This window comes from Malania oleifera, chromosome 10 (assembly GCF_029873635.1).
Source record: "Malania oleifera isolate guangnan ecotype guangnan chromosome 10, ASM2987363v1, whole genome shotgun sequence".
Classification (NCBI taxonomy): domain Eukaryota; kingdom Viridiplantae; phylum Streptophyta; class Magnoliopsida; order Santalales; family Ximeniaceae; genus Malania; species Malania oleifera.
The window spans coordinates 75,373,831-75,388,968 of NC_080426.1; the positions used below are offsets into that span (position 1 = coordinate 75,373,831).

At 37.1% G+C, this 15,138-nt stretch overlaps 1 protein-coding gene across 2 annotated transcripts in view; it reads left to right on the forward strand.

Moving 5' to 3' along the window:
* The window catches only part of LOC131166237 (vacuolar protein sorting-associated protein 53 A), a 116,459-nt gene that overhangs the window by 36,259 nt on the left and 65,062 nt on the right, over positions 1–15,138 (forward strand). For both annotated transcript variants that reach the window (XM_058124585.1, XM_058124586.1), the window contains exons 10-11: positions 10,293–10,472; positions 10,593–10,634. In XM_058124585.1, the coding sequence (XP_057980568.1) occupies positions 10,293–10,472; positions 10,593–10,634 (222 nt within the window). The remainder of the gene's footprint in view (positions 1–10,292; positions 10,473–10,592; positions 10,635–15,138) is intronic.

Genomic DNA, 15,138 nt, shown 5'->3' on the forward strand with positions numbered 1-15,138 from the left:
TGGCTAGAGAGACCTTTTGATGAGGAGGAAGTTATGGGGGTGGTTTTTAGGATGGAAGGAGATAAGGCTCCAGCTCCGGATGGTTTTAACATTGCTTTCTTTCAAGAGTGTTGGGAAATAGTAAAGGAGGATCTGCTGAAAGCTTTTAGTGAGTTCTTTGAAAATGGAGTCTTTTGTGTGTAATAATACCCCCTTTATAGCGTTGGTATCGAAGAAATCTAATTCTTTTAAAGTGGAGGATTTTAGACCTATTAGTCTTGTCTCTAGTGTGAATAAGATTATTTGGAGAACAAGAAATTTGTAAAATATATTAAATAAAAAATAATAAAACAAAAAATAAAATAAAAATAAAAATTTTGCAAGAATTAAATAATAAAACCCTTCTTTAAACCCTTAATGTCGTAATTCATTGACCCTGCAAATTTGCGAGTTGCCTCTTGCTCTTTTTCTCCTTACTTTCTCCATTGTGTTGAGCTTTGTTTCTTCGATGATCAGACATCCACAAGCCCATCTTATCCATCAATTGTTAGCTTCTAAATCATGCACATGAACCTTCTCCATAGGGGTGGGCATAATCTCATTCATGCACTGCTGCTTTTTATCCATTCCATCATCCTCAAAAATAGAAACCCCCATCCATTTACAATCAATCAACATTTCTCGAATTTGGAAGAGAGTTAGAAGAAATGGTTTCATCCTCTTATTTTTATTTCTCAAACTAAGAGATCCATGAATCGGGATCCTAATGCATATAGATACGAGGTCTAATGGGAGCAGGAATTTCTAGGAACATTTGGAACATTTAATTTCTGAGCAGAAGAGTTGCTTTTTGGGGTGAACCAGAAAAATATGGGTGGAGCTGGGTCTAAGCGTTGGCTAGGTAAACATCCTGTAGTAAGAGGAATTGTTCTGAACCCTGTAGACCATCCCCATGGGGATGGTGGAGGGTAGAAAGAAATTGTGATGATCCTGCACTTGGAAGAAGTAGAAAAGGTCTTCCATTGTAGATGGTGAGACACGTGATATATCCCTGGGTAGTTAGAAGCATATCCTTATTGTTCCTGAACCCCATCCAAAAGCAACGCACTGTCACGAGCAAACTACTAGTGATTTCACTGTCATTATCTGAAACATCACCCCATTTCTTCTTCTCCTTACCCTTGCTAACCCTCTCAACTCTAGCAGCCTTTGAACATTTGGAGATTCCGAAAAAACATATATTTCCATCTGTGTTTCTTTCATGGGTTTTTTTTTCTTTTCGTTAACCAGAATTATCAACTGAACTCCGTGAATCTGAACTAAATTTACCTTTTACAGATTCCTGCCTTCATGACTCACTGGATTGATATCTCTTGCTTGTTACAAGGATTTAGTTGACTGCTCTTTCTCCAACTGCGAAACAACTGTAGTAGGGTTCATGACTTTGTACCACCATTATGTGGCATTTGGGCTTGTACTGTTTTAAATTAACAGAGCTAATTTTGGTCCCGACACCTCAAAATAGAATTTATGCAGTTTCAGAGCCTGATTACTGACAGACATTTTGCAGAGCCTCAGATAGGTACTGGGCCTGCTTCGGAGAAGGTAATTTGACTGAAACCGTGGGCTGCCCACTGAAATTATTTGGATGTAGTCCATTAGTACCCAAAATCTGAACCAAATGCAAAATAATGTTAATGATACCCAGTCCAAATGGGTTTAATTTAGCTTTCTTTAAAGATTGCAGGTATATTGTTAAGGATGATTTGCTTGCTGAATTTTATAGGAATGGGATTTTGAGGGAGAGCAATATTTCCACTTTTATTACTCTAGTGTGTAAGAAATCTAGATTCCTTAAGGTGGGGGACTTCAAACCTATTTATAGTGTCTAGTGTTTAAGATTATCACCAAAGTTCTAGCTAATAGGCTGAGTGTGGTGCTTCCCTACACTGACCATCCCAAATACTCCTGATAAGCCCTTGGTCAATCATCTCAATTTTATTTTCCCAAATCATACCAATATCTGGGGAATATTTTTTTATATATATAACAAAAGTAATTTTCATTAATAGATAAAGAATTTACATGGGAAGAATGAGACATCTCCTGAGAAAAACTGGGACAAACCAGAAATGAATAATTAAAAATAGCAAAGAAAAACAAGAAAAAAAGATCAACAGCTAGCATTTGCTTCCAATCTCTTTGTTACTCCCAAAAGCTACCCCCTCTCTAAAATCCATAGCCAACACCCCAAAGTGAGGCCAAGTACTGAATTTTGTCCCAAACCAGCACCCAATTTAAATTTTTCCTTGGAAAAAAAATCTAAGCATTATGCTCCATCCTTATTCCCTATAAAGTCACAAAAATACCACACTTCCATTATGCTGCCCTATCCTTCTTTCTACCAAAGCCTGAGAAATAATGGCTAACAAGTCCAAAACCAAAGCACATACCCAAATCTTTCCCCATAATACCAAAATATTTATTCCAAATCTTCTAAGTGAATTCACAGTGCAAAAGAAGGTCAGAAGATGTCTCGCAGCTTTTGTAACAGAGCACATATGCATTGAGAGAGAGAGAGAGAGAGCCTTCAAAGGTCTCCTAATTTGCAAAAAATTATTAGTATTGATATTATTAAGCACAACCAACCAAGTAAAAGCCTTAATTTTTTTGGGAGCCTTGATCTTTCAAATAGTAGGATAGAGCAAAAATGAAGATTTGGAACCGATGAAGAATTCAAGGAAAAAAAAAAAAATCGGAAGAATACACTCCGACGGATCCAAAGACCAAGAACAAACTTCCCCCCTTGAAGAAAGGTTATTCCTATTCAATAAAGAATACAAAGATGGCAACTTCCCCCATCTCTTTTTTGTTAGAGGTCTCCTAAAAGGGAGATTCGAGGAAACCAAATGGATTGCTTAAATTGTCAACAAAGAAAAATATGGCTCTATATTGCTCAAAACTCTAATGAAAGAGGTGAGGGAAAGAAGTGGAAAAGGAAGTGTTTCCCAACCAAAGATCTTTCCTAAAATGATACAAGAACTCCTCCCCACTTCTGATTTAGTGGGAGGGGTGAAAGACGAATAAGTTAAAGAAATGAACCTCCATAGACTCCCTAGAGGACATCTTCAATTATTAACATTGGTATCTCACCCATTCTCATCCAACCCAAGCTTACTTCTTATTACTTTATGCTAAAGGGACGATTATTCTAGAGAAAAGTGCCATAACCATTTAGCTAAATGGGTAGTGTTTTTAGACACCCCCGCTAGGCCAAAAAGAGTCTCTTGTAATCCTCTTGAGCTTGCTAGCAATCTTACTGGAACATTGAAAGCATACAAAAAGTATAAAAGAATGCTAGCTTGGATTAGGGTTATTCTCCCCCCAAGGGAGAGTAGGGCTCCCTTCCATCCATTTGATCTCTTCGTCACCCTTTCCACTACCTAGTTCTAAAATTCTGCAGCTCAAGATTGCCCCCCAAAGGGACCCATAGGTAAGTCAACGGCCAATCTAGAATATCACATCCTGCTTTAGTAGCCCACTCGACACATTCAACTGACACATTCAAAGCCGCTAAACTGTCTTCCCTATATTAAATTTAAGCCTATACATCCTCTTGAAGATATGGAGAATACCAAAGATTCTCTTGAAATAAAGGCTATGATCATCTAAAAAGAAAATGGCGTTGTCAGCAAACTAGAGATGTGAAACCACCACTCCCCATCTCTCCACTTCTAATCCTCTAACCAACCCCATGGCCTTACCCACCATCCTACTCAAAAGGTTTGCTACAAGGACAAACAAAAAAGGGGATAAAGGGTCTCCTTGTCTAATGCCCCTTGAAGCACTAAACTAAAATTTAGGTTCTCCATTCACAATGACCAAGAACCTCACATTAGACAAACAAGCCCTAATCCAACAACACCACCTTTCAGCAAAAGCCTTTCTTGCAAAGACTTTATCCAAGAATCTCCAACTGACTCTATCATAAGCTCCAACAATATTTAGTGAATATTTAGACAAAAACTTCCTTGATCAGGATCCTCTTCCTCCACTCCCACCTCTCCTTAAGCATCTCATATTCTTGTTTATAATCTTAATATAATAGAGAAAATAATGAAAGATTTTGTGGTTGGGAGTTGGGGTATTTGGGATCACTTACTTAGGTGGGAAGAAGTTTGTAGATCTAAATTAGAGGGATGTCTTGGAAAATTGGTGTCTAAAAACATCGCTCTCTTGGCTAAATAGTTATGGAGTTTTCCCCTAGAAGATTATTCCCTTCAACATAGATTGATTAGAAGTAAGTATGGGTTGGGCGAAAATGGGTGGGATAACAATGTTAGTTTGCGATACTCTTCTGAGAGTAATTGTTTTTCCACGCTATATACATTTATTTGAAAGGCTAAAGCTCCCCCAAAAAATTAAGGCTTTCATTTGGTTGATTGTGCTTAAATAAATTAATACTAACAACTTGTTTCAGATATGGAGACATTTGAACGTTGTTGTATAATTGGGTAAAATGGAAGACCTAAACTCAATTATAGGTCTCTCCCTCTATTTATAATATATGTCGAGCACAATTGGAATGACCATAATACCCTTACTAACTTATATTTATTACAGAACAAACTCTAACAATTAATAATAATGCTAAATGACTAAATAATCATTAACACTCCCCCTCAAGCTGGAGCGTATATCATATGCTCCTTGCTCGTTACAAGTGAATTTCACACGAGCACCTCCCAAGGTTTTAGTGAACAAATCAGCAAGATGAAACTCGGATTTCACATGAGTGGTTGTAATGAGCTTCTGTTCAAGTTTCTCTCGAATAAAATGGCAATCAACTTCAATATGCTTTTTCCGCGCATGGAAGATAGGGTTGGAGACAATATGAATAGTAGCTCGATTATCACATATCAACTCCATAGGCTAAGAATATGGAAAACCTAGTTCTTTCAACATGTTCTTTAACCAAACAAGTTCACATGTAGTTTGCACCGTAGCCCTATTTTTAGACTCAGCACTTGACCTGGCCACCACAGTTTGTTTCTTACTTGTCTAAGACACCAAATTACCATTGACAAAGATACAATACCTAGTTGTGGATCTTCGGTTGGAAGGTGACCCGACCCCATTTGCATCTATATCTCCCTGAATATGAGTGTGACCCTAATCCTGATATAAGAGACCTCTCCTCTGTGCACCTTTGAGATTTCTTGAAATGCAAATTATTGCATCCTAGTGACTTATTCTCAGGGAATCAAGAAACAAACTCACAACACTTGTTATGAAGGATATATCTGGTTGGGTGATTGTGAGATAATTCATTTTTCCAACAAGTCTCTTGTACTGACTTGGGTTAGGCAACAAATCACCCATATCTGACACTAACTTACTATTGGTATCCATGGGTGTATCAACAGGTTTGGATCCCAACAGCCCTGTCTCATCTAAAAGATCAAGAACGTACTTTCTTTGTGACAACACATTACCTGTATGAGATATTGATACTTCTATACCCTAAAAGTACTTCAATGGTCCAAAGTCTTTGGTTTGAAACTTACTCTGTAGGAAAATCTTTAGGTCTTCGATGCCTCAATCATCATCGATAGTGATAACAATGTCATCCACATGCCCAATAAGCAAAATCCTGCTAGATGGAGTATGACGATAAAAAAAAAAAAATGATCGAAGTACTACAACACTAAAACAACCAAACCATGCTCTTGGAGATTGTTTTAATCCAGACAATGATTTTTTAAGTCGACATACTTAGCTCGACTCCTCTTGCACAACAAACCCAAGGGGAGTGTGGCCACTAAAGGATTGATGGATCATACCAAAGATAGTCATATAAGTACTAAATTGGGTATTGGAGCACTCCTTGGCATTATCATTACGAAGTTTCTTGACTAGCATATCAAAATTGAGTCCTTATTTGGGAACTGAAGGCACAAAATATATCAAACAACTTGGAACAATCTTTCATTAAATATAACCAAGTCGTCCTAGAGTAGTCATCAACAAATGCAACAAAGTATCGAAACCCCAACATTGATATGACATGACTAGGACCCCAAATATAGGAATGGACTAGCATGAAAGGATTGACCACTTGTTTGTTGACTTGGGATGCAAAGGGAACACAATGATGCTTACTCAATTGACAAGATTCACACTCAATATTAGAGACAAAATTCAATGTAGGAACTAGCAGTTTCAACTTGTCCAAGGACGGATGACCAAGGCGACAATGGATTTGAAGTGGTGTAGCTGCAACTGCGCAGGCAATGGGTGGAGAAGGCAGCTCAAAGTAGTAAAGTGCACGAGCCTCACGTCCTATGCCAATTGTCTTTCTCGTCTTTAGATCTTGAATAACCACAGAATCAGGAAAGAAAGTGACAGAACAATTTAGTGACTTTGTAAGCTTATTAGCTGACATGAGATTGAAAGGAGATTTCGGAATGTATAAAACAGAAGAAAGAGAGATGGAAGGAGTAGGATTTACTCTTCCTATCCCCTTAACTGCCATAATGGACTCATCGGCAAGGCTAACTTGAGGTAGATTTTTGGGAAACTAGAGATTAGAAAAGAAGTTGGTTGCACTTGTTATATGGCCAGCGGCAGCATAATTGATAATCGAAGGACTAGTAGGAAGAACACCAAATGACACAGACTGTAGGATTACCTTTTTGGGCAAAAGACGCAATGTGATAAGATGCTCATTGAGGCGATTGATACTGTAGAAACCTTGAATATTCCTCCTATGATATAGTCATAGTACGTGGTTACTTGAACCAAGGACTAACGAAGAAACCATACTTTTAGGATTTACAAACTCCATCCCAACATTCACAAACTCAGACTAATGACCATAAGATTAATTGTTGGAGAAATTGGAACAACCACAAACAAGGTGACCAACCATGAACAAGTCACAAATAAATCAGTATAAGACTGCCACACCACGAGGAAACTCAGATACAGCCCCAAGAAAGCAACTCACAGCACTGGAACAATTGGAGAAGTGAACCACTGAAACTTCCATGGAGAAACCACCAGCTAACTTATATAAGTTATAACACTGCCACAGCCTCACAAAAACAACTTATGAGCACTGCCACTAGTCCAAGAAAGTCACCAATGACTGTTACTAGCACCAAAAAACAACTAACGAATTACCACGAGTGCATGGTCACAAAAAAGATTGGATCTTTGAGCAAAACACATGTCCATCAGCTTGATGTTTTGATAAAACACATTAAATCCCACTGTTTCAGACCGAATAAACTCAATAACCATTGATATACTGCTTCACAAAGCATCAAACAACCATTCCTTGGGTGCCGTACATGGGCAACTAAAAAGGGTAAGAACTTTGGGCAAAAAACATCACGTAAAACTCCAATAACATGTCAATAGAAGAATTGGATCACTGCTGTATCATTTCAGGTTAAAACCATGCCTGAGAGTGGCTTCACACACGGCGCGTGAGGTCGGCCCCGGCAGCTTTCGTCCAGCATGTGAGGGCACGTGTGACACTGCCTGGAGGTGGGATTTCAGTGGGGGGCAGAACAGCAGTGTCTGTAGTTGATTGTGGTGTTGGTTTTGACAAATCTATAGTGGATTTGATGTTCTCACACTGGCAGTGTTGCCCAGAAAGTTTCAGCGACTGGTCTGACATACTGCTGGTGCTGGCTGTTTTCTAGGGTTATTGCATAGCTGAAAAATCTTCTATGATGATAGACCTGCAGTGGATTATGGGTTTTAGGCTTCAGTTTTGATGGTGGTGGTAACAATCATGGTCTTAAATTTCCACGAAATTGTCAAACTTTCCGTCGTCCAGTTTTCGTCACGTTCGAAATCAAAATGGTAGTTGATTTCCATCTTGCATAATTCCATCGAAATCTCAATGAATTATCTGAAATTTATCCAAATCTCGAAATTTTAGCGAAACTTGTTGGAAATTTTACTCTGCAATGAAATTTCCTTGGAATTCAAATGAGAGATTTAAGAGTGAAGTGAAATTTCTCTCTTAATTTTTTATTTTATTTTTATTGAAACAAAAGATTGTTACAAGTGCTTTTGAAATTATATGAAAAAATAAACTTACAACAACATTTTATTTAACCCTTCATGTCTAAATTATCATTATTTGTATAATAAATTATATTTAAATGATTTGTGAATTTCATTTTTATTAATTGAATATGTTTAATGCACATTATCTTACAAATACGTTTGATACACATACTATATTACAACTTTCCACCTCATACACAACATAGATGTATTCAACTTGAAATGATTAGTCCTAAAACTTACATTATTATGTCTATTAACCATTTCTAAAGTTTCACAAAGAATTCCCTGCTTTACCATTGGTTTCCATTATTTTTTCAAATTGAAATTGAAATTGAAATTTCCTTCAAAATTTCTGTACTTTTGTAGCTTTGAAATTTGAGTCGAAATCAAAATTTAAGACCTTGGTAACACTTAGGATTTAGGTTTTAGAATCATGCTCTGGTACCATGTTAGATTACCACTTTACCTTAAAGCTTGAGCTGTTAGGTTGTGAGCCAACAATGTATATCAAGCTTTAACACTCCCCCGCATGTGCAGCCCAACCACATGTGGAGAAATAAACATACGATAAATAACACCCATGATAGGGAACACAATAATTCTTTAAACACCACACAATAAATGTAGGTAGCAAGACTAGAACCCAAGACCTCTTGGTGGATAGCTCTGATACCATGTTGAATAATTGGGTAAAATGGAAGACCTAAACTCAATGATAGGTCTCTCCCTTTATTTATAATATATGTCAAGTACAATTGGAATGACCACGAAACTCTTAACAATTAATAATAATGCTAAATGACTAAATAACCATTAACAATGGCTTTATCTCCAAATGTGCGTGCTCTGTCATTTGAATCTGAATTGTCATCTCATATTTTTTTATACTGTGATTTTGCTTGGAGAATCTGGAATAAGTTATTTGGTGTGTTAGGTGAAAATTGGGCTTGCCTGGCATAGGTGGAGAAACTGTTGGCTATTTCTTTTGAGGGTTATAGAAGATGGCTAGGGCTGTACTTTAGAAAATGTGGTATTTTTGTTGTATTGTGGGGTTTATTATTGGAGCGTAATGAATTGATTTTTTTGGGGGAAAAAATAGAATTGGCGGCTGGTTTGGGAAAAGATTCAATACTTGGGCTCTTTGTGGTGCGCTAGTTTTGGGTGCTATAAGGAAGTTAGCTTTATGGAAGTTTAGCAAGATTGGAAGAATCTTTTGATTTGATATTTCTAGTCTTTATTTGTTTTTAAGGTTTCTTTCTTCTGGTTTGTTCCAGAGTTTTGATGGGGATGTCTTATTCTCCTCATTTTAAATTCTTTTCCTATTAATGAAATATCTTCTTCTCTTATTCAGAAAAGAAATGCTTGTTAAACATTTATAGCTTCTCCTGGACTCTCAAAATGTGGAGTAAGGTTGCATCTATCATGGCCTCCTCCCCATTCCCCCAATATGATGGTGTAGCCTTGGACAATGTGTGTTGCCTTCTTGCTTAGAGTTGCTCTTTAACAGAATTATCGCCAGTCTATTGCAGATGAGAAGGCCTGACACTTTCTGTTGGCTTTTGTGTGATGTGTGATGTGTCTTTCTTCCAAGGGGACAACTGAACATCTATTTCGTCATTGTGAAATGGCTACCCATCTTTGGAGTTTTAGTTGTGTGCTAGATTAGGAGTGATGTGTGCTGGCCAATTAAAGTGAGTTAGAAGGGTCAAATTTTGGGGTTTTGGAAGAGCAACCAAGGAAAGATGATGTACCATTGTGATTGGTTCACTATACTTTGTTTCTTGTTGAGGTGTGGATTTGTAGAATTTTAAGGAAAGCCTTGTCATTTTTTTTAAGGATTGAATAGTTTTCCTAGGCATGCTTTGATCATTAGATTTTGGTGTTCTTAAGATCATAGCTTTCAATGATCTCCAAAGAGATTGGAGGTTGGCTCTTTTATAATCCTTTTCCTGCTCATTTGGGCATGCCTTCTACTTCCTTTTCGTATATTATGTTTGTTTTTTTTTTTTTGTTATGTTTTTTGTTTTTTTTTTTTCATTTTTAATAGATTTCCTTGTGAAAAGGGCAATACCATTTTATATGTATATGATGTTTGCATTGAATATCAACAACGGGAACTACTTGTTGCAATTAATATGTTTGTATTCTGCCCCTTGATCAATATCATTTTTCTGTTCCCTTTTCATAGCAGCTGGTTTATTTAATTTTAATGGAAATGTTTCTAGGCATTGCAAAGAACTTTGGAGTTTGAGGAAGAGTTGGCTGAGAAATTTGGAGGTGTTCGAAGCCGAGAAATCGGGAGCGACATTGAAGAAACGGAGGGGGAAAATAAGAGTCAAATTGTATCTGATATTCGGAAGAAGTATGAAAAAAAGCTTGCAGCTCATCAAGGAAGTGGGATTAATGTATGCATTGCTGATTGCTACATAAGTTGGAGACAATTCCTTCCAAGGGAAGGGATTTACTTCAAAAAGTAATCTTCTCAATTGTTAGCTTATTGTCTTTATGTTTCTTTTTGTTGACAGGAAAATGATGGACATAGAGACCTGCCGGTGCCTGGAGCCGGGGTATGATCTTACCTTTCTATAATTGTCCTTACATTTTTGCTAATGGGACTCTAGTATTTACATTAGTCATATGTGCAGTCCTCAAATTTCATGTGCAATTTTAGGCACACATGCTTGTTCACTGTATTCTTTTGCCTTGTATTCTGGATGATTAGAGAATATACGGCAGAATTGTTTTTTTTACAAAGTCATATGGCAAGAGAGCCATCCTTCTTCTCCTTCTCTCAAGCATTTTTTTTTTCTTTGCATTTCAATATATTTACAGCTAGGATTTGAAAATTGCAGTATGCAAGCACAGTCTGGGTGTAATTTCTACCCTGGATCCAGCCTTTATTCCATGCTATAGCTGAGTTGCAACTCTCTTGTTTATTAACTGCAGTCCTTATCTTATAATTTGTAGTCTGTTTCAAGGTTTTCTTGCTGTTTTCGCCTCTCTGACATCTTCCAGAGTGTAATCTGATTCTATAGATATACTGCCAAATTTATTAGAAATCCCAATTTGTTGCAGTGTTACCAAATGTCATCTGCTATATCTTTTCTCACTGTTTGTTTCATCTTCCTTAATTTCTTCGCAGTCGCAGTAGTCTTATCAGATTGCATTGGTAATTATGTCATTCTCAGTGGCCGAAATTCAAACTCTTAGTGTAACTACTCCTATCGGTCAAGTGTAAGCAAGAAATTTCTGCTTGATCGACGAAGATGGGGATGTGTTTTTGGTCCTGAAGTTAAACCTTATGTTTAAGGTTCTTGATTTTGAAAAATCAGTGGTCAAATGTGAATGGAGAATGCTCAAGTCTTAACTTGGTTGCATAATTCTGTGGAGCCAAAGAGTGTATTTCTCAAAATTTTGCACAGCAAAGGAATGGTGGAATTATTTGCAACTTGCAAGGTGTATATCTTGAGTCCAAGGATTGGATCACAAAATGGGAAGTGCTCTCATTATCTCTCTCTCTCTCTCTCTCTCTCTCTCTCTCTCTCTCTGCTGTGAATTTATTTGCAACTTGCAAGGAGTGTATCTTGAGTCCAAGGATTGGATCACAAAATGAGAAGTGCTCTCCTTATCTGTTCTTGAACTCATAATAGGTGGGTCAGATTCTCAAAAGAGGCTGTCATTTGGTTTGCTGATGGTTTATCAATTTTTGATTGGATGGAAAAGAGTCCTTAGTGTTTGTTTGAGAAACATGCAGTACTCAATGTCAATTAGGTGGGCAAAGGTGGGGAAGTTTCTGGAGCTCGAATTGGAGTGGAAAAATAAGAAATTTTCTGTCTTCATCCCTAGTGGCGCCAAAAGGTGGTGAGTGGAAAAGCTTTGCGATTGATATTGCAAGATAGATAGGAATTTCATCTTGAATATGGAGGTAAAGGTGAAGCAAATCTTTTGGCTCCCAGATTCTTGTGTCAGGTGGTGAAGGAAGGGAAGAATGATGAAGGTGAAGGTGTAAATCGCATCCAAATATGGAGTCAGGATGTGGTTTCTGTGAGGACAAGATTTGCTTTCTACGTGGGCAAGAGATGATTTTGAAGGAGCTCTTGGGGTTTGAAGCTAGCAACGTTGCCTAGGGTTGTTCTTGGGGAGGATGAAGCAAAGAATATTGGGCTGGGATGGTCGGTTCTCGTTTTGGATAGGTAACTGACAAAGGAGAAGCTTGTTTCTAAACTAAGTTGGGTGAGTTAATCGAGCAGACACATACTCACAGCAAAAATGATTTGAGCCATCCTTTGGAGAAAAAAAAAAAAGGATGGTTCTTAAGGAGAAGCTTGTTTCTAAACTAAGTTGGGCGAGTTAATTGAACAGACCCATACTCACGGTAAAAATGATTTGAGCCATTCTTTGGAAAAAAAAAGACGGTTCTTCTCATTTGACCATTCTTCTAAACGGGCCCGTTATGTTAACAATTTTGATGAGGACCAAAAGGCTGGGGCAAATGTTCAAGGAGGTTATCCCAGGAAGGTCTAAGAGGATTCTTCTGGTGGTGTTCTAAATACTAGGGATGTTCAGCTAAGAGTCATAGTTTAAAAAGAGAATTGTTGAGATATTGGGTAAAAATGAAGATCTAATCACAGCGATATGTCTCTCCCTCTATTTGTAATATATGTCAAGCACATACTAACAGCCATAATCCCCTTACTGGCGCTTACCAACATAAAACAATGGCAATGACCAATATAACCATTAACAAGAACGTTTGGGAGAAGTTGTAACAGATGGAATCTTTCAGCCAGAGCAGCAGCTAACAGTAGGAGGCCAAATTGAGGGAGTTCAAGAGGTGCCTGCATATCAACCCCGGTATTCTCCCATTAACTGTTCTAGGCAATCAAGGGACTCAGTAAGAATGTTGTCTTCCAAGAAGATTCCAGGTACACACCCTACCTTGCAATGCTCTTTTTCTTAGCAGACTCATGATGACCAAGAGAGCGTTCCATCTTCCTTAGAAAGAAGCAACAATAATGAAAGGTTTAGAGAGAAAGAGGCGATAAAGGATTGTCTTGAATTGAACAATTACAGAGATTTGGTCAATGAATTTGTATTTATAGTGGGACAAGAGATTCCCCTAGTAGGAAAAATCTTTAGTGAGTCCTCTAAAAGGTTTGAAAAGAGGAAGCGGTTCTATTAAAAAAACTTAATTCTTGTAGGGTCAAGAGTCGGGAATAATGTTGTTTTCGGGTAATTCAAACAGTAAGGAAGAAAATTCTGACAAGATCAGGGTTCAAAAGGTTTATGCTTGCTGGAATACAGGGCAGATGGGTGTTGAAATTTGAAGGAAAGCAAGTTTCTTCTGGGGAGATAACAAGAATAGTTTTGAGTAGAGATGCAGGATGCAATTTAATTATATTGGAAGAACCAATTGATCAAAAGGTGGGACGAGCAACAGGGTGAGTAGCTGCAAAGAAAAAAAATTTTGGGGGGCAGGGATTTTTTTGGATAATGACAGTGTGGACCTGAGTGATTTTGATTGTGATGGGGGTTTGCTCTTGGATAATATTTTAGAATAATACTGTTATGTTTCTGATTTATCTTATATGCTTGGGTGTTTAATGTGTTTCCACCTCCTCCATTGGAAGGATAGGAGGGAATTAGTATTTTTTAAAATGATGGTATTGTTATGGATGAAAGGCAGTTGGGTAAGGATGGAATTTTGCCCTCCCATGCGGAGGAGTTTTCTGGTAAGAATCTTCTAGTTCATTGTTGGATGAATTGGGTTCACACATGGCAGATTGTGAAAGAAATGAAATTCGATAGATGGTGTTAGCTGGTAAAACTAGGGTTAAGAAGGGTTAGAGGGGAGTAGAAAATTCAAGTGTTTGGCGAATTATAATGGGAAGGGTTTGAAAGGGGTCTTCTTGATTAATTTTTGTGTAGATTTTTATTTATTTATTTATTTTTATTTCCTTTTTTTTTTGGAGGATTTCATCTCCCCTACTTTGTACTTTCTCTGTGTCCTCTCTCTCTCTCTCAATATGTCTTCTTCATTATTAAAAAAAAAAAAGAAAAAAGCATGAGCCTAATTTTGCAAAGCAATATTAATTACACGGAAAATCAAGGTGGTAAGATTAGTCTTTAGGAATTCTATAATCAAATGGCAACATACTTGGACCAGCTTGCTCTCATGGCGCCACAGGATATCCAGCAACTATATAGTTATGTAACTTACAGGGAGCAACCAAGGTCTTAAATTTCGATTTACTCAAATTTCAAAGCTCCAAAAGTGTGGAAGTTTCAACACAAGTTTCAATTTCAATGTTAGTTTCAATTTCAATTTGCAAAAATAACGGACATCAGTAGTAAAACATGGAATGATTTTATGAAACTTTAGAAATGGTTAGTAGACATAATAATGTAAGTTTTAGGACTAATATATTACTAGATAAATACATCTATGTTGTGTACGAGGTGGAAAAGTTGTGTTATAATTATGTAATGTGTATCAAACATACTATGTGCATTAAACATATTCAATTAATACAAATGAAATTCATAAATCATTTAAATATAATTTATTATACAAATAATGATCTCTCGTAATAAAATTTCAGTTCACTCCTAAATTTCTCATTTGAATTCTGAGGAAATTTCATTCAATAGTTGAATTTTTGACAAGTTTCGCTAAAATTTCGAGATTTCGATAAATTTCCAATGGTTAGTTGAAATTTCGACAGAAATTATTTAAAACGGAAATTGACTGCCATTTCGATTTTGAGGGTAATGGAAACCGCAAATTTTGCCAAAAATTTTGACAATTTCATGGAAATTTAAGAACATGAGAGTAACAAAGATTAGTCCAATTTCTTATAGCTGTAAGGGACCAATTTAAACCTCTCTGTTGTGCTATTCTCGACCATGCTCCTCTTACCCACTCTAGATGGTGTTTTACATGAACTGATTGCTTTGGAAACATGCTCCAAAATGGCTCACATTGTTTCCCTTATCATCATGTTTGCTGCTTCTATTACATTCCTGCATTCTTGCCTAATCCTTCTGCAAAGCCTAAATGCCAAGTTGGTA